The 18,660-nt window shown below is 45.6% G+C and overlaps 1 protein-coding gene across 1 annotated transcript in view; it reads left to right on the top strand.

Annotated features, from left to right (window-relative positions):
• The first annotated feature begins 393 nt into the window (after positions 1-393).
• PXDC1 (PX domain containing 1) overlaps positions 394-18,660 on the top strand; it is a 33,311-nt gene continuing 15,044 nt past the window's right edge. Inside the window, exons 1-2 of the mRNA XM_034762241.1 lie at positions 394-1,368; positions 16,863-16,954. Coding sequence (XP_034618132.1) covers positions 1,113-1,368; positions 16,863-16,954 — 348 coding nt within the window. The 5' untranslated portion in view covers positions 394-1,112. The remainder of the gene's footprint in view (positions 1,369-16,862; positions 16,955-18,660) is intronic.

Here is an 18,660-nt window from a genome sequence, read left to right as displayed (position 1 = left end):
GAGAGGCCGCGAATGCAGCAGGCAGAGGCAGGGGGAGCTGTCTCTTCCCAGCCGCTGGGGTTGGAAGAAAAACTTCTAGGGTCAGTGGGAGGGAGAGAAATTTCTGGTCCGCTCAGTGGCTGTCTGTGAGATCACCCCGAGGCGCAGGACCCTGTCCCTGGGCTGGGACCCTGCTCAGCGTTGAGGATGGGGCGGGTGTTGGCTATGGGCTCTCAGCTGCTGCTGCGGGGAGGGAGCCTGGCAAGCGCAGCTCAGGAGGAGGCTCCGCTGGCCGGGGCTTTTCACTGACCCCTCCCCAGCGAGCCGGGATCGGCAGCGCCACCGAGCAGGAGGGAGCTGCCCCGGCCGGAGCGCGCAGAGCAGCCGCCCAGGCGGGGCGAGGGGGCACGTTGCGATAACCCGGCCCTAGTCCCTTCGCGAGAGAAGGCAAAAGGGGGGCTGCGGCCTTTGCCTGCTGCAGGGCCGCGCGGGAGACAAAACTTCTCCGTTGCCCCCGAGGAGCAGCCGCCGGGAGACTCCCACCAGCCGCCCCAGCATCCCGCCCCCGCTGTCCATCCATCTCCCGCGGGATCCGGAGAGAGGAAGCCAAGGCCGGGGAGCGGAGTCCAAGCGGAACTTGCGACCCTCCCCCGCGCGGAGTCCCGGGGCGCAGAGGAGTCGGCGGGGCGGGAGGGGTGTCTGCCGGGAGGCGCCTCCTCCATCTGCTGCGTGGGGAAAGAGCCAAGGCGAAGCAAGAGCTGCGTGTGCAGGGAGTGCCCGGGATCGGACTGCAAAGGGCGCTGCCTCCTAGCCCGGGGGGCAGCTCGGGCCCTTGGCCAAGCTGCGGCCCGGCGCCGCGCAAAGTGCAAGAAAGTCGGGAAAAGTTTCTGCCCGTCGAGGTCTCCCCGCCGTGCCGCTGCCTGCCGGGCGTGTGACACGCAGCACCGCTGCAGTGGGAGGAGGGCCGGGCTGGGACCTCCCTCCAGCGCAGGAGGAGACTCAACCCGTGCTTTTTGCGGGCTGGGTTGCATCGCACCCACCCTTGATTTGCAACTTTCCCCCCGGCCACCCTTCGGTTCCCCAGCAGCTGGAGGAGGCTGCTCCCCGTCGGGGTATGTGCGGGCAGCGGCGGGATGGCCTCGGCCGTGTTTGAGGGCACCTCTCTGGTGAACATGTACGTGAGGGGCTGCTGGGTGAACGGCATCCGGAGACTCATCATCAATCGGCGCGGGGACGAGGAGGAGTTCTTCGAGATCCGCACCGAGTGGTCGGACAGGAACGTTCTCTACTTGCACCGGAGCTACTCGGACCTGGGCCGCCTCTTCAAGAGGCTGCTGGACTCCTTCCCGGAGGATCGCCCCGAGCTGTCACAGTCCCCCCTGCTCCAAGGTTTGGGCAGCTTCTGGCTTCCTTCCTATTGCCTAAGACCCTGCTCCTGGCTTGGGGTGTATGTAGGTACACCCTGGAGAGGGTGGGGAGAGGTAACTTAGTTGCTGGGGAGAGTCAGGCTCTGTTGCTGCCTGTGTGGGTTTGAGTCGCTTTCCTGGAGCGGTTGAAAGGCTACAGAACGAGTGGGGGAGGAAAGGGTTAAACGCCATATAACGGGCTGGATTCTCCACTGTGTAACTTACAGCCGTGTACAGTGCCTGTGAAATACCACCTGGCTCAGTCAGACTGGTAACCCTTCATACAAGGCAGTGGAGAGTATTTACGCCAGAGGTTTGGCCGAGATTGCTGGGAAATCGAACTCTGTCATCATGCTCCACATAGGCACAAGCCCCAAATTCGGATGCACCCTGTGGACGTAATTGCAGAGAGGGTTCTTAGAATACTGTCCCACCCCCTCTTGGTCCAAGTGATCCTAATTGACATAATCTATGTTTACTGCTCCATCCACACTGATTTAACCCCTCCCCACCTCTGCCTGAGACACTCTGAGGGGTGCAGGGGCTTTTTTGGGGGGGGGAGTGGTATGGGGGAAGCACTGGTGTTGAAAATGGGAAGTCTGCAGCTCTTCACAGTCGATAGAGCAGACTTACAGGGCTAATAATGGGGGGAAAAGTCCAGACTTTGTGTATATTTTCCCATGGTAACATGGAAGTTTGCTGCTGCTATCTCTCTTTAACCATCCTATGCTGAGCCCCAGTGCAGGGTGATGGAGAATTAAATTCTGAGGCTTGATTCTCTGCTCCTTTGTACAAGTGTAGTTCTACTGACTTCAATGGAGTTACTTCTGATTCTCACCTGTGTGAGAAAAGACATGGTCCTTGAGGTTGGAGGTAGCATTAGAGAGTTTTCCCCAAGCTAAGGTGGTTAAAAAATCATTTTTTCTAGAGTAATTCAACGTGAAATATGTCTTGCAGGCTCTGTCAGTCACTCAAGCCTCCTGCTTTCTTTACTCCTGCCGGGTTTCCATCTATTTGTGTTGTCATTTTGTCCTGTTAAAAATATCTGGAATACATTCTTCTTCTCCCCCGCCCCTTTCCCCCTGATTCCTCCCCTGTGCTGTATTCTAGGTTCATGGGAAATCACTTCTCTTTCAGTTTCTGAAAATGTAGAGTTGCTCATTTTAGTTCATCTTGTTTCCCCTCCTCATCCTTTCTCAGCTGACACTGAGGGAGGAAGGAATGCTTCCTGACAGTCTTGGCATTGAGTGCCCCCTGCAGTCAACTGGGGAACCTTGCTGTGTAAAAGCTGAAAACCCTTGAGCTGGCTGCCAAGTCTAAGGCCTAATGATTTGGGCACTCAATTTAACATACTTTGGGCCCGATTTTCAGTGGTGCTGAGCACCTATAGGCCCTATGGACTTGAGTTGGAGCTGTGAGTACTCAACACCTCTAAAAACCAGGCCCTAGTTGTATCAAGTGAGGCCCTTCAAATCAGTGACCACTCTTGCAAAATATTAGGCCTTAATTACATGTTTCAGAGGCCCCATTTGTGCTTTTTCACTCACACTGGAATGCTGATGCCCCTACTTGATTGTCCCACGTAGCATGAACTATAACTCATGAATAGTCAGGGAAGAGTAAACCTCCTTAGCACATTAGGAGATTTAATTCTTGTGCAAGGCCTGGGTCCTGCAGCCCTCACTTCTGTGAGTAATCTTTCCCACATAAATTGTCATCCTGATTTCAGTAGGCTTCCACAGTGAATGACGTGCATGAGGAGGGGGTGAAAGAATTAAGTATTAAGCCCTAATACTACAGTCATTGGGAGCTTCTATCTCCCTACATTATTTTTAATGCTGACAATTCTATGATTTGGGGGGTTAAGATATTTTAAATCTCAAGAACTGTACTTTCTTTGGCTAATGATGGAAACTATTTACAGTGAAACACGTGAATGTGATGGAATCAAAGTCCTGAATTGTTTGAGTATTTGCAGTATATAGCTGGTAATTCCAGTTACAGTGAACCCACTTCTTAAAATGAAATTCTGTGAAAAATGACTTTGCGGTAATGAGGTATCACTGCATTTCTCTGTACAGTCTGTATTTCATATTTATTCACCAGAACTTGTGCATGTCTGGCCACACATACAGTCAAATCTTCTTTAAATGATGCTTTGGATATAAGCAGGGGATTTTATAATGTGTTTGGTACACATAGGGGGTATGACCCCATTTTAGATACACTTTTTGGATCTCAGGTTTCTGCATGTAGCATTTTAAAGAAGAATCACATGTTTCCAAAAATTTCAATATATTTAACCCAGTAGAAAGTCACACCGTTTCTAGGCATTAGCACTGAGTCAGATATATTGTTGATCCTAGCTTTTCCAAAAGTGCCAGGCAGAGTATTATTTGCATCTTTAATCTTTATGGAAGCAGTGAAAGCATTGTTAGTCAAATTTGCATTGCATAGCAGGAATTGAAAGTAGTTCTGGTTACCGTAGATACATTTAAGTAGCATCAGAAGAATTAGATTATCCTATCATTTATATACACTTTGTCAAACTACGTTATATAAAAGTTAAGGGATATTTTCAAGTAGCAGACACCTAAAATTTGAGCTAAAATAGTTTGATCTTAAAAATGGTTGTTAATTTGTAGGTTTAAAAAAATGTCCACTTTTCAGTTGCAGAAATTTTAGAAAGAGATGGTAGACCACTCCTTTTGTGGGACTATAAATACTTGTGGGTTCAAAACAAAGCTAACATTTTGTGCTGGTATGTTCCTTTTTGTGCAGTAACAGCAAATTTTAGTGACACCCTCCCCCGCCCCCCAAATCCACTATTTCCAGAACTGTACAGCATTAATGATGCTTACGCAAAAATAAGGTAATGGGGAAAAAAACAGACCCATATTGGCCACTGTTGCACTAGGAATACTAAAAAAGAGGTGCGGAGAATAATGGAGAAATACATATTTTAAATCTTTAAGAGGGAATTGCAAGCTAATTGTGGCTTGTTTTGAGATTGGAGTTCTGCAGCTCAGGGCTTGTCCACACTTACAGATCTGCAGCAGCACAGGTGGAGCTGCCCTGCTGTAGTGCTTAGTGAAGTCGCTGCCTATGCTGATGGGAGAGATTCTCCCGTTGGCATAGGCACTCCACTTCCTCAAGAGGCGGTAGCTATATTGACAGGAAAATCCACACCCCTGAGCAACGTAGTTATACTGACACAAATTTGAAGTGTAGACCAAGGCTCAGTGTTTTGCCTTCTGAAGTTTGTTACATGTAAATCTATTTCAGTCTGAAGAAATATCATTGACCCTTGCAAAGGGCATTTGTGCAAATGAACTGACCTGGTATAAATGCATGCTTCTATACTGCAACAAGGATTCCCTAGAAAGTCTTGATCATGTGCTTGGTACCACGGTACATGCTGTTGGGAGATCTCCTCTCACTGGGGGGTCAGGCTATAATATTAACCAAGCCTGCTTTTCATTATGAACTTTGCAGCATTTGGACCTGCAAACCCCCCTATTTCATGTGAGCAGACATTCATTATGCAGATTGTTCCATTGAAGGCAGTTGGTCTCTTTATAAGAGTAAGAACTGTTTGCATAAGTATTTTAAGGCTTGAGCCCTGTGCTAATACGCATACTGAAGGAATTAAGTCACTGCATTAAACTATAAGTTTCTATAAACTTAGAGTCCTCTTGCAGGATCCTGAGCCCTTCCTAGTGGTGCTCAAGGCCCTGAGCTGCTGTATTCATATACCTTAACTTTTCCAGGGACTTTGTGCCCTAATGGGGGGTGGGTACCAGCACACCCAGCAAAAATTCTGACTGAAAAGGCAAATAGAGAGTAGTATTAATTTGTATTCCTTTAGACCAGAGTTTCCTTGAAAACATAAATGTTCCTGCCACTTTAATGTGAACGGAGGGTTATCAGAATCTTGCAAAGATCAGACTTTATGAGCCATGTTGTACCCTTAGGTGGTGTGGTACCTGCATAGGAAGCAGGGAATTTAATCAGGTACCTCTCAAGCAGTTTCGTCTGTATTCTTCTGTTGTGTGGAAGACAGGGGGATGGTTCTCCTCCATCAACAGAAGTAAGGCAGGGTCTGGTCCATAAGGCTCACAAGATCTACCAAGGGCACAAGACCATCTACATCAGGGGTTCTCAAACTGGGTGTCAGGACCACTCAGGGGGTCGCGAGGTTATTACATTGGGGGGTCGCGAGCTGTCAGCCTCTACCCCAAACCCTGCTTTGCCTCCAGCATTTATAATGGTGTTAAATATATTAAAAAGTGGTTTTAATTGATAAGGGGGGTCGCACTCAGAGGCTTGCTATGTAAAAGGGGTCACCAGTACAAAAGTTTGAGAACCACTGATTACATGTTCCAGTGGAATTGCATTGGCATGGTCTCCCCTGATTACAACTGTGCCAGGACAGGGGCATTCTCACCAGAGGGACTAGAGGGTGTATCAGATTTTATTAGCCGCCAGCTTTATTTCATTTCACATGCCCTGGTAGTTCCAGAGAAAGTGTGTGCAGGGAGGGAGAGGAATGCTGCTATGGAGATAGCTGATCACCTTCCCCTTTCTGTATAGGGAGTGGGGAGGGCATCAATCTCGTACAATCTGTACTATAGTACAAGTAGTATACACAGTATAAGCAATAAGACTTCATGGGAAAGTATACTTGATACCTGGCCATCTGGAATGCATAATGAGGCTAAAGGCCAAGTATGCTCATCAGCATGAGGTGTGAGTGTCTAGGACAACTGAACTCCTTATTACAGTGATGCTTTTCTAAAATGTTTTTCTTACACATTAATAGTAAGCTGGCTAACAAGTCCGTTTCTGTGCTGTTTGCCACTTTTTGTAGGGTCATAAATTTTGTCTTCCAATCAGATTCCTGTTCTTATAATGACAGAGAATCTTCATTCTCATGATTCATTATGATGTCACCAGAATCTTCATAGTATTTTCTCTGGGTGTCTGAAGTGTGCCTATCCCTTACTCTAAGCGCCTGCACAAACAACACAATATAAAAGTACAGAGTGACTCAATAAGTGCGGTCTTATCATTCACAGACATACACCGTACTTTACAATTCTAGTCATTACCACTCTACACTCTGCTTACATCTATTCAAAATTACCTCCTCTGTAAAAATTGGTGAGGAAGACAGCAAAAAGGATTAGGGCGCTGACATAAAACTGATCAATTCACTCTAAAGAGATCCAGAAATAATTGCAGTAGATCAAATGAATAAAGTAAAATAGAGAAAATGAGGTACAAATCTGGCATAGAATGAATGAGAAGTGGCTACTGCCCGCAAAATAATATTGAGTAGTTAGAGACTTTTCTTCAAGCACGATCCTTCACCAATTAAGTCAAAGTCAAACCTCCCCCTGAATTCAGCAAGTGCAAGAGCCAGCCCCTAGTGCGGGGATTGGCAACCTTTGGCATGCAGCCCGCCAGGGTAAGCCCCCTGGCGGGCCGGGTCAGTTTGTTTACCTGCTGCGTCCACAGGTTCGGCCGATCGCGGCTCCCACTGGCTGCGATTCGCCGTCCCAGGCCAATGGGGGCTGCGGGAAGTGGCGGCCAGCATATCCCTCGGCCCGCGCTGCTTCCCGCAGCCCCCATTAGTTGTGGAGCGGTGAACCGCGGCCAGTGGGAGCCGAGATCGGCCGAACCTGCGGATGCGGCAGGTGAAGAAACCGGCCCGGCCCACCAGGGGCTTACCCTGGCGGGCCGCGTGCCAAAGGTTGCAGATCCCTGCCCTAGTGCTTCTTGATCAATCTAAATTTTATCTCCTAAGCACAATCCCACTGAAGCCAGTGATAAATTTGGCCTTTTGAGTGATTATGTGTTTTCTGGGAATCCTAATGGAGTGAAACTATAACACTTTTATACACTCTAGTGCTGTTTTCCTAGGGCCAAATTCTGCTTCCAGAAATTCTGCTTCCAGAAACTCTGCCCTCACAGACTTCAGAATTTGATCCTAGTATTTATAAACTCTTAACATGTGCTAATAGCTTTATGAATATTCATGTTCCCAATGAAGAGACACATGGATGGTAAGCATGAAAGCTCAAATGCACTGCCAGAATGGTCATTCACATTATGGCTGTGTGTAGTGCCTGAACCTCAGGGGTGAAAGTCACTTAAAGGACTTACCGGTACGCCGGAGTCCTGAGCAGTGTGTGTGGCTTCAACCAGAAAAAAGGGGGGGCTTTAAATTGCCAACAGAGCTCCGAGGCTCCCAGCCGCCTCTGCTACCCGGGGGGCTCCGGCAGCAGGGCTCTTTTTAAATCGCCAGCCTGTACCGGACCGTACCAACTTACTTTCACCTCTGCTGAACCTACCCACACAGTCTTAGTACACACAGTCTCTTCTGTCTCATAGTGCTGTTCTGGTGTATTTCTCTTTTCAGATTGTTTCTCTTTCAGTTGCTTCCTCCCCCACCCCTGCCCCATCTAGTCTGATTTTTCTCTTCCTTTCTTCGTCAGTCTTTCCCAGGCCATTTATCCCCCTCATGTCTCACTTTGCTTGGCCTACTTTCTGTTTCCTCTCTTCCTCTTCACGTTTTTCTCTGTCCTTCACGAGAATGTTGGTGTCACTGATAATTAATTATCTGTGGCACATCAGAGCTCTCCCATCATCCTTCACATTATCTCCTGACACACAACTTCTGTTTCATGCTGGATCATCTCTGCCTTCCTCCCCTGTTACATCAGTGAATGGGAAAGAGATGCTCAGCTGCTTCTGTGTCACATCTGCAGTGCACCAGGAAGGACTGAGGGCTGCATGATCTGGATTACACACACTAGAAGACTGTCACATTTTGCTGCACTTTCTGTACCCGTAACCTGCTGTGTTATGTGTGCTCTCTTATACACCGTTTACAAAACCATCTGGGAGTTTAATATATGTGTGAAGGGAACTCTACTGAGGCAATTTAGCAGTTTCCAAAGACAGCAGCTGTTACAGTACTGTGACAATACGGATAAATACACTGCATCTATTGTGCCCCATTTCATTGTTGACAATGTCAATAGTTCATTAACAGAGTTTGTTCAGAACTTCAGTCTGGTGGACAAAAGGGAACAGATCTTCATTTTCAGGCTTCTAGCAATGTAGTCTGACTGAAATTCAGTTTTTTTATTTGCCTTAATGGCCTTTAGATTCAGCTCTTCCAGGATGGCATTGGTTGCATACCATTGCTAAGGACCTTTCAGTGAAAGGACACATTTTTTCATTTGCTCAGTCTCCTTTACAAATTTTACTTGGTTATAGGTAAATCCATTGAAACCAGCTGATGTTCACCAAATCATTCAACAGTGTGGTCCAGTGATGGCAAAAATGAATGGTTCATCTGTAATGTTATAAGATGAATAAAACTTGCTGATTTCATAACAAAGCCATCCAAAAATCTGGAGTACATGATGAATTAATAACATTCGTCAGTTTGGGGGTTTTTTGGTCCATGTTCCATGCTGAGTTTCTGAGTTTGTATGAATTCAGTGCTAAAAGAGATAGCAGAGACTTCTATTTTAATGCCAAACTCAGTTCATTTCATTTCCTCTTCCTCCCATCACTTTTCCCTCACTTCATTTTGTCTTTTGTGTTCTGTCTTATACCATGTGTCTTATCTGACACCCTGTGTGCAAGATCACCGGGGCTGGGACTGTTCTCTTTGCTTGTGACAGTAAAGTCCTGAACACCTAGACTGATGTTTGTAGGCGCTATCATAATAAATGGTAATGTTGGTATGAATGTATGTAAAAAGCCAGTGAGTTGAGAGACCAGAGTTCTCTGCCTTTAACCTCCTTGGGCTGTGCATGTGTGCACAAACAGTTAAGTTAAATATAGAACGAAATAAAAAAAACAATCTTTTTTACTCTTGAATTCCTGTTTTGGGGGATTTGTCAGGCTGTTGTTTGAAAGGAATACTGCTAGGTGCTGTAACTTACCTCTGTATAGTCTGAGCTATAGATCTTAAAATAAGAAACCTGTTGTATCAGGATTAAATTTGTGCACTAAGGCCCAGATTTTTACAGGTATTTATCTGCCTAAAGATGAACATTTTGAAAATCTCACTAAGGACCTAATTCTCACTGCATAATGCTAAATACCTTTACAAATCTGGCCCTGAATGCCCCCAAGCAAGAGCTCTGTTCAGAATGTAACCAATTTAAAACAATGGTTTTTTTCACACTGCCAACATCCAGCCACCAGCACAGCTTGCCAGCTTCTCCCCAAGAAACACCCCCAGAGTGAGCAATGTTGGTGACATCACATGAAAACGAAACCCTTGGAGCGCAGAGGTGACCTCTAAAACCTGGATTATTCTCTCCAGAATTAATGCATGGACTGAACCCTCCATGTGTGGATTTCCCCAGCCCCCTGAGGATAGCGGGGAAGAGTGCTGCCTTTGTGACGCCATCCCCAGCCCACTGCATGGATAGTGTGGCAGAATTGAAGACTAGGTATCACAGGGGAGGTGCTGCTCTCATAAGAATTTAGGACAACGTTTTTCAAATGCAGTCATCGTGGCTGCATGCGGCCACCAGGGGCTTTTTGTGTGGCCACAACAGCCTCCTGAGTGGTGATGGGGGCGGGGGAAACATCGGTCTCTCCTCCTCCCTCCTTGTTACTCATGGATGCGCCGCCCTGCACTGCCTCTGGAAAGAGGTGGAGCACAATGCTGCAGGAGCAATAGAGTTCTTGACCCACCATCACTTCTGGCCTCTGCTGCCTCCCTCTTCGGCCCCCCATCCAGGAGTTAATGGGTCCTGGGGCTTGCTGAGAAAAGTGAAATTAACAAACGTGCAAGTATCACTTCACAGCAGACTTACTAGCTATCTGTGAAAAGTGATACCTGTATATTTATTAATATCACTTATCACTTTTCATAGCCTCCCAGGTAGCTACTAAGTGTGCTGTGATATTAACAAATATACAAATATTCACAGCAAGCCCCAGGACCCGCTAAGCCAGGGGTCTCAAATTCCCGGCGCCTTCGAGCCTCCCCAGTGTGGCCTGCAGGGCTCCAGCAGTTTTGGGACCAGGTCTCTCCCTTGGCCCCACCTGCCACTCCCGGAAGCTCCCACTTCAGGGGCCCCGGCAGCGCAGCGGAGCTGAGCGGAGTCTGCCTGCTTGCTCCAGTGGCTGCTGGATCCTTCCTGCGGCCCAGGGGCGGGGTGGGGCTGTTCCTCCATGTGCTGCCCCCGCCCCGAGCGCCTCTGCAGCCAATGGGATGCTGCGGGGGCGGTGCCTGGGGGCAGAAGTGCATGGCGGCCCCCTGAACTGCCCCGCCTTGAGCCCCAGGTAAGCGCCGCACCCTCTGACCCCCTCCCAGAGCCTGCACCCCCACCCCCTCCCCACATATCCCCTCCCACTCCCAAACTCCCTCCCACAGCCTGCACCCCCTTCCTCTTCCCACACACCCCTTCCAACACGCAAACTCCCTCCCAGAGCCTGCGCCCCATCCCCACACCTCCCCAACACCCAAACTCCCTCCCAGAGCCTGCAGCCCGTCCCCATACCCCCCCAGCCCCAAACTCCCTCCCAGAGCCTGCATCCCCTCCCCACACACACCCTAGCCTCCAAACTCCATCCCAGAGCCTGCACCCCAGACCTCCTCCCCCAACCCAAACTCCCTCCCAGAGCCTTAGGCAGGTGGGGGGTGGAGTATTTTTGGGGGGGCAGAGTTTTTGGGGGGCGGGTTCTGGGCAGTGTGAGTGACATTGGCCCACAGGGAGGATTTGCGGACTGGCACTGGCCCTAAGGTAAATTGAATTTGAGACCCCTGCTCTAAGCCCTGGATGGGGAGGGGTGGTGAAGGGGGAGGCCACATTATTTTTGTTATTGAGTCTGCCAAAAACCCCACAAATATATATTACAATGATTTGGATGTGAATCTGTGCATATTTAATTGTTTTTCCTAAAGTTAATTAAGTATTTTAAGAAAAAAGTGTCAGTGTGGCCAGCAGTGAGAGTTGGTGGCCGCACTCAGAGGCCACTAAAAAATTTGTTGCGAGAACCCCTGACATAGGATTTGCCACACTGGATCGGACCAGCTGTCCATTTAGTCCAGTATCCTGTCTGCAACCGTGGCCAGAACCAGCTGCTTCAGTGGATGGTGTAAAAAATCTGCAGTAGGCCGATGTGGGATAATCTGCCGTCCACATAGGTTTCATTCCTGATCTCTAATAATTAGAGATTATCTTAAACCCTGAAGCATGAAGTTTAATATCCCTTCCAACATTTTTATTATCTTTAATTATAACAACTCTGGCTATTTTTGGTTATCCATATAAATACCCAGCCTCCCCACTCTTTTTTTTAAATATTGCTATGTTCTTGGTCTCAATTATTTCCTATAACAATCAGTTTCACAGCTTAATTGCTCCTTGTGTGAAAATGTATTTCCTTTTATCCGTTCTGAATTTCCCACCTTTTAATGTCATTGAATGTCCCTTTGTTCTTGTATCATCCCTGCAGATCCTGTATAATTCTGTGCAGAAATGGGGAGGAGGGGTGGCAATAACAACTGTAGACTGTCTTATCTTTCTCTGAGTCCAGTCTGAAGCTGCTAATGCATGTCCTGCAGGTGGGGAGATTTGTAAGATCTAATTGCCTTCCATGCAATTGGGAGGGGGCTCAACCTCCAAAATTTGTGGTCTCTCAATTCCTTTCGGTATAGGAAAACTTTGCCAGGTGTACTTCATGGGATTGTCCACCTCTTGGTTTACCTTGCTCCCTCCTGTGGGTTTTCCCATGGGAGATGGCAGTCTGGGTCGAGGAGAGGAAGGTACAATGTGATTTATTTTTTCATATACACCGTGGAGGATAATATGTAATAGTAATCACAGTACAACATCTCACACACTTTGCAGAAAGCATACACTTGCTTTGACCTCCATGCTCCAGTAAGGTTCCATGGTTAGTGAGTTAAACTTAAGAGTGGAAGGGGAGGATCTCTATGCCAATCCCTTCGCCCCTTACCCATGAGTTAGTCCCATTGGAGTCAATAGGGCTAATCTTGTGAGTAAGATGAACAGGATTTGGGACCTGTCTGAGACATTGCCAACTTAAACATAGCTACATTTTTGGAAAAACAAAGACCTATTCATGGCATTATCTAGGGATGGTGTGTGAGACTTACATCTCATATGTATGTATGTAGCTATTTTGCCTTGGAGGTCAGTAGATCTTTTTATAAGTGATTCATTATGTACATTTCTCATCAACAGTGTGTGTGATATAGTGAGCTGGGCACTATTGAGTGAAATTCCTCCCCCGCCCCCTATCAGTTAAAAAACATGCAAATAAATGCTTTGCTATGTATATGTGTTACATAAAAGTTCAGCCATGTGCAAGATTAGGTGTGTGGACATTAAAATATTATAATTATTCACATTTCAGTAACATTTGTATATAACTGAAGGTTTTGTGGTGGGGAAAAGAAGCCCATGGAAATCCAGTTCAGCTTAAGAACGATAAAGATGGGTGTTTACAGCATTTAAATCACTTGAAATGATAGTTATTTGTCCAAGCATAGTACACATAATAAGACAGCACAGCAAAGTTTCCAGGGAGGATCTAGCACATGCTTTCAATTAGAAGTCAGACTGCAGCAGAAGAAAAGGAGTGTGAGCAACATTTCTCCATGACCTCATTAGGATATTTCTCAGCTAACCTACGTATGCATGACTGAACAAGTGAAAAATAGTACAGTTGGGTTCCAAGCTACAAGGCATCTTCTTCTGATTTATTTTCCTGTATTTAAGGACTTCTGACTGAACAAGGTTTCCAAGTCTGCGTTAGCAATGTAAATGGAGGACTTGGGTGAAATCCTGCAACCCTCTTGGCCAAAAGTTACTCTGACTGATCCTGCGAACTCTTATGCATGTGAGCAGTCCCATAAATTGCAGGATCGTGGCCTACAGTTACTGAAAGTACTATGGCATGTCTTGTACCTGTTAATTTTTAAAATTATATAATGTGTGCAAATATTACAAATGAAATTATGCTGGCGTGAGTTTACATGTAAAACCATTTGGGTATTTTCCACATATTTAGAATGCAGATGCGTAAAGCAGAGGGGCTTGTACCTAGCTGAATTCATAGTGACTAATCGTAGAAGATCAGCAGCTTAGGCTGCGTGTTTGTAGTGAGTGAGAACGTTTATAGTGATTTATTCGTGCATATATAGTTCTTATTCATGCATGTAGGCAAAGCCTGTCCTGGAGCGCTCTCTGTGGCAGTGCAGATTTTCATGATCCTAAAAGCAGACCCATGTGCTAATCATGCAGTCTGACCACAAATTGGCACTTGTCAGTCACTGAGAGGAAGCATTATTTTCAGAGGTAACAAGTGAGCATGGATGGCTCTTACAGGCTTTCGGTAGAAAAGCAAAAGGGTAGGAGTTTCCGCTGCCTCTCATCACTCCTAATCTCCTTCCTCCCCACTCCGCTTCTTTTCTTCTGGTACGTTGTTTAAGGTTTTAATAAAAATGTTTTTTATTTTACTAAAAGCTATAAAGCCTTCTGTTCCAGTTTTCTAGTAGGTTTTTGTATTTGGTCTGTAGCTGATTCTTTTCCAAGATCTAGAGGTTAGAAACATGTACTAGAGGTGAAATCTCTTGCTTATGATGGAAAATCTTGGTGGATGCATGGAGCTGTAGAACCCCCTACTGGGTGGCCTGTGAAATTCCAGAGACTAAAAATCTCATCTGCCATTTCTGATGAAAGAATAGGCCATTGTAGACAGAGAGAGCTCTTACTTGGACAAATACTCATTCCCGCCAGCCATCTCTTTAGGAAGATTAGGAGGTGTGTCAGTGTCTTGAATCTGCAAAACTGGAGCCGAATCCTGAAAACCTTTACTTACACTAATACACCTCTACCCCGATATAACGCGACTCGATATAACACGAATTCTGATGTAATGCGGAAAAGCAGTGCTCTGGGGGGGTGGGACTGCGCACTACGGCGGATCAAAGCAAGTTCGATATAACGCAGTTTCACCTATAACGCGGTAAGATTTTTTGGCTCCCGAGGACAGCGTTATATCGGGGTAGAGGTGTAGTCTGTTCTCGTGCAAGTAATTCCATTGTGTTCAAGGATTTGCAGAAAGTTTTTATATAATGCTGTATGTCTGGCAGGAAAAAAAGATGAATGCCTATGTTAGAAATATTACTGGAGAAAAGCAGATCTTGATATTAGAAATCAACAGATGCAATCTTATGTATTTGGTCACGTTAGTTGTAGAGATGGAAATAACCCGAGAAAGTTATTATGGAAGGAATGGTGGGGGTCATTGTAGTGGGGGACGACCAGCAAGACAATGATGGATGGATAGTATATGGCAGATCACTGGAAGGTCAGCTGCTCAGCTCTTGAAATTAGCGATGGATCGTGAAGGCTTTAGAAAATTCTGCTATAATGTCACTAATATTAAGACATGAATATATGGATTTATTTATTTACCTACTTATTCATAGTAAAAGCCAGGCAAACAGTACTGTGCCACTTTGCATATAGAATCATTGGCCCCATGTCAAAGTACAGGTGAGGCTGGCCTGGAATAAAGAGCTGGCAAAATGGGCTACCAAGCATCTAGAAAGATGTAGAAAATGAGGCTATATCTATATGTTGGTCCAACTTCCCAATAACCCTATTCACCTACATTGTGGTGAGATAGAATCTCTGTAGATGCCTATTATTTACAAAATTCAGAGCTAGATCAAGATTCTGAGCACCCCAATATTAAGGGCTGTTGGTTTTGCTGTGTCTAATTTCTTTAGGCCCAATCCAACTCCCTGTAAAGTCCACAGAAATACTCACATTGATTTCAGTGGGAGTTGACTCGGGCTCTGGGCAAGGAACCTCTTCCTTCCTTGAGCATGGAAGAAATAGGGGAAGTTACAGTGTGCCTAATGGATTTGTATAGAATATAGCAGAATGTGACAACACATCCAACATCCTATTGGTCCATCCTTGGCAATCCTCTGCTCTGCCGTGGATGATGTAAATTTGGGGCCCATTGCCAGTAGTAGTTGCTGTTGAGATAGTCCGTAACCTTTTTTTTTTTTTTTTTTAAACTAAAGCTGTACTTTAAGGACCATTGCCAGCCTAAACTCACACTTCTGCCTGGAAGTTACGTATGTGCTAGTGCTACGAGCAACACCTAAAATAAGGCTGTGTAGACACTACTACTTATGTTGGTATAATTTATGTCACTCAGGGGTATGAATACGCCGCCCCCCTGTGCGATGTCAGTTACACCGATCTAAGCGCCAGTGTGGACAGTGCTATGTGGTGGGAGAGAGCTTCTCCCGCCAATGTAGCTACTTGCAGGGGCCAGATTAATTAAATCGATGGGAGAGCTCTCTCCTGTCAGATTAGAGTATCCGCACTAGCAGTGCTGCCGTGGCACAGCTGCACTGCTGTACACTGTGTAGTGTAGCCACAGCCTAAGATAACAATGTCAGAGAGAGATTGGAAGGAAAATGGAGGTGACATTTTTCTATATTTTTGTCCTTAGTTTGTTCGTTTTGTATGTTTGACAGTCTTGTATGGGTCTTTCACACAGAAACAAGGAGATTAAAACTTTTTTTAAAAAACAGGAAAATATGAGTGCAAAACCACAAAAATTATCAGAGTGCTCAAGGACAGGGTTCTACCTCAAACTATTTTACACGTTTTTGTTGTCTGCTTTTAAAAGATTCACCTAGGTTTTTCAGTTTGCTGGATTTTTTTCTGCAGCAGCCTTTAGGACTGCCTCATTTTCCAACAATGAGGTCTGTTAGGTTGTGAAAAAAATCTCTCAAGTATTATGGTGGAAGCCTCTTATTCTGAGACATTTAAAATAGAGACAAAGCACTCTAAATATATTGCACTGACTGGATATTAAGATGGTGTAGAGGACCTAACATGTCTTTTTCCACCTTGATCGTTTCTATGGCTGTGTGATAACGTTCATGGTGGATGATTACCATGACAGTTGTAGCAAAAGACACTTGTCCTGCAATCTAGCTGTTTACAAATAGGATTTTGAAAAATCTTCCTTTGATTATTGCTCCTGTACCATATTACATTCAAAGAAATATGAGACTGCTCTCAAAGAGCTTTGTTTAGCTTGTGTTTGATTCTTCCTCTTCTCTTGTGTGGGTATTTTCTTTTCCACTCTTCTTTGACAAATAAGGATGGATTATGGCTCTATAAAGAGGATTTTGGGTTTTTTGTTTTAATATCCCTCCCTGTGTTCCAACACAACACTCTGAAATTAAGTTAGGGGAGCTACTTCTGGACAATGGGTCATCATCTCCTAAGGTGAAAGATGTGTATCAATTAGGCATGCTGTTTGATGCCTTTCCACATATTCTTGAGCAAACTAGATCTGTCTACCACATATAGACGTCCGCATACATGTTTTGTATTTTCATTCTCGCTTACAATGTGTTTACCTTGTTTCTAGGACTAATCACAATAAAAGAGGCCCGTGATATAGAAGCCAGGCTTAATGAAGTGGAGAAGCTTCTGAAGATTATTATAAATATGCCTTGGAAAGTAAGTATGCAAAGTACCACCTTACTGAACTTCAGACCCGGTGGATAGTAACTTGCCCTCTTCATTTAGATGGGAAGGCATGGGGCTGTTTGAGCTTTTGCAGAGGCACAAGGGGCTGTTCAAGATCCTGCACATCATCCCTCCCTGTATCCAGGGCCGGCTCCAGGCACCAGCCCAGCAAGCAGGTGCTCGGGGTGGCCCAGGGGAAGGGACATGCCGTTGGGCTGTTCGGCGGCGGGTCCCTCTCGGAGGGAAGCACTTGCCGCCGAATTCCCACCGAAGAAGGAAGCGACGTGGTGGAGCTGCTGCTGGAGTGCCACCGATCGCAATTGCGATCGCGGGGTTTTTTTTTTTTTTTTTCCAGCCACTCTCTCTGTGTTATGAGGGCTGCATCAACACAACATACATATATATATATATATATATATATATATATACACTACCTGTATGGTCCTAAGGATGTCAGATGGGCTGCAGCTGTGTGCTGATTGGACCACAAGCAGCCGGCAGGTTGAGAACCAGTGATCTAAGTAATGTTCTGTTACATAACATTTACTACAAAGTGACCTGTGCATTGCCATGACTATCATCTCCTTGTCTTTCAGGGTAATATATCTGACCTGCATGGTGTGTTGAACTGAGGGCCCAATCTTATAATTAGATCCACATGAGCAGACTCCCTGATTTCAGTGGGGCTCTGTATGGCACAAGGGTATACCTCTGTGTTTTCTGATTGCAGGATTGGGGCTGTAGATTGTAAGCTCAGTCAAGCAGGGACCGTATATTTCCCTGTTTTTATTGCATGAGTCACACTGAAGGTGCTTAATGAATAATAATAATAATGGGTATTATTTGTAGTCTTGCCACTGCTACCCCAGGCTTCTGAATGCCTTTCTTTTCATGTTATCTAGACCCTAGATTCAGTCCGCTTTTTAAATTGGACAAGTTACTTAACCTCTCTGTTCCTTCTGTTGCCCATCTGTACAAAAGGTATTATAATATTTATCTCCATGACGAGGCTATGTTGAGGCTTGATTAATGTATGCAAAACACTTAAAGATCCTTGGGAAGATCTTGTAACAGAGCAATAGCTCTTGAAGTTCAACCACACATGCAGGAGTTGGGAGATGAGTTGCATTCTTGGTCATGGCACTGGCTTTGCTGTATAAATGGGGAAGTCACTGAACGTGTGTGCCTCAGTTTCCCCATCAATAAAATGGGGATAACGATACTTTGCAGGGATACTGAGCAATTTTATTCATTTTAAGTGCTTTGAGTTCTTCAAATGGAATGCATCATGAAAATACAACGTATTTTTATTTTATATTTTCAGCCAAGGTCCTATCATATGACAGTGTAGCCAATAGACCATGTGCCAGGCGTGATCATTCTGCCTGACAGTCATATCGCTATATTTCAGTGTGTCAGATACTTACAAAGTGTGTAGTCACGTCTGCTGTGTCAGTGTCTTTACCAAGGAAACTAACTCATGAGCAAACAAATCGCTTACTGGGGAAGAAAACTACTTCAGTAATTGGCGACCATGGTGACTGATAACCAATGTGAATGGTTGGTCATTTTGAAATCTGAAAATCATGAACCTGGTTTGCTACTTGTTGTTGTGTAGAGCAAAATGTACTGCACAGAAGTCAGTGGAGTTACACTAGTGAAAAGGAGTGCAAGCGAGAGGAGTTTCAGACTTCATG

Source organism: Trachemys scripta, chromosome 2 (genome assembly GCF_013100865.1).
Source record: "Trachemys scripta elegans isolate TJP31775 chromosome 2, CAS_Tse_1.0, whole genome shotgun sequence".
Lineage (NCBI taxonomy): Eukaryota > Metazoa > Chordata > Testudines > Emydidae > Trachemys > Trachemys scripta.
This window is presented reverse-complemented; position numbering and strand designations above follow the sequence as displayed.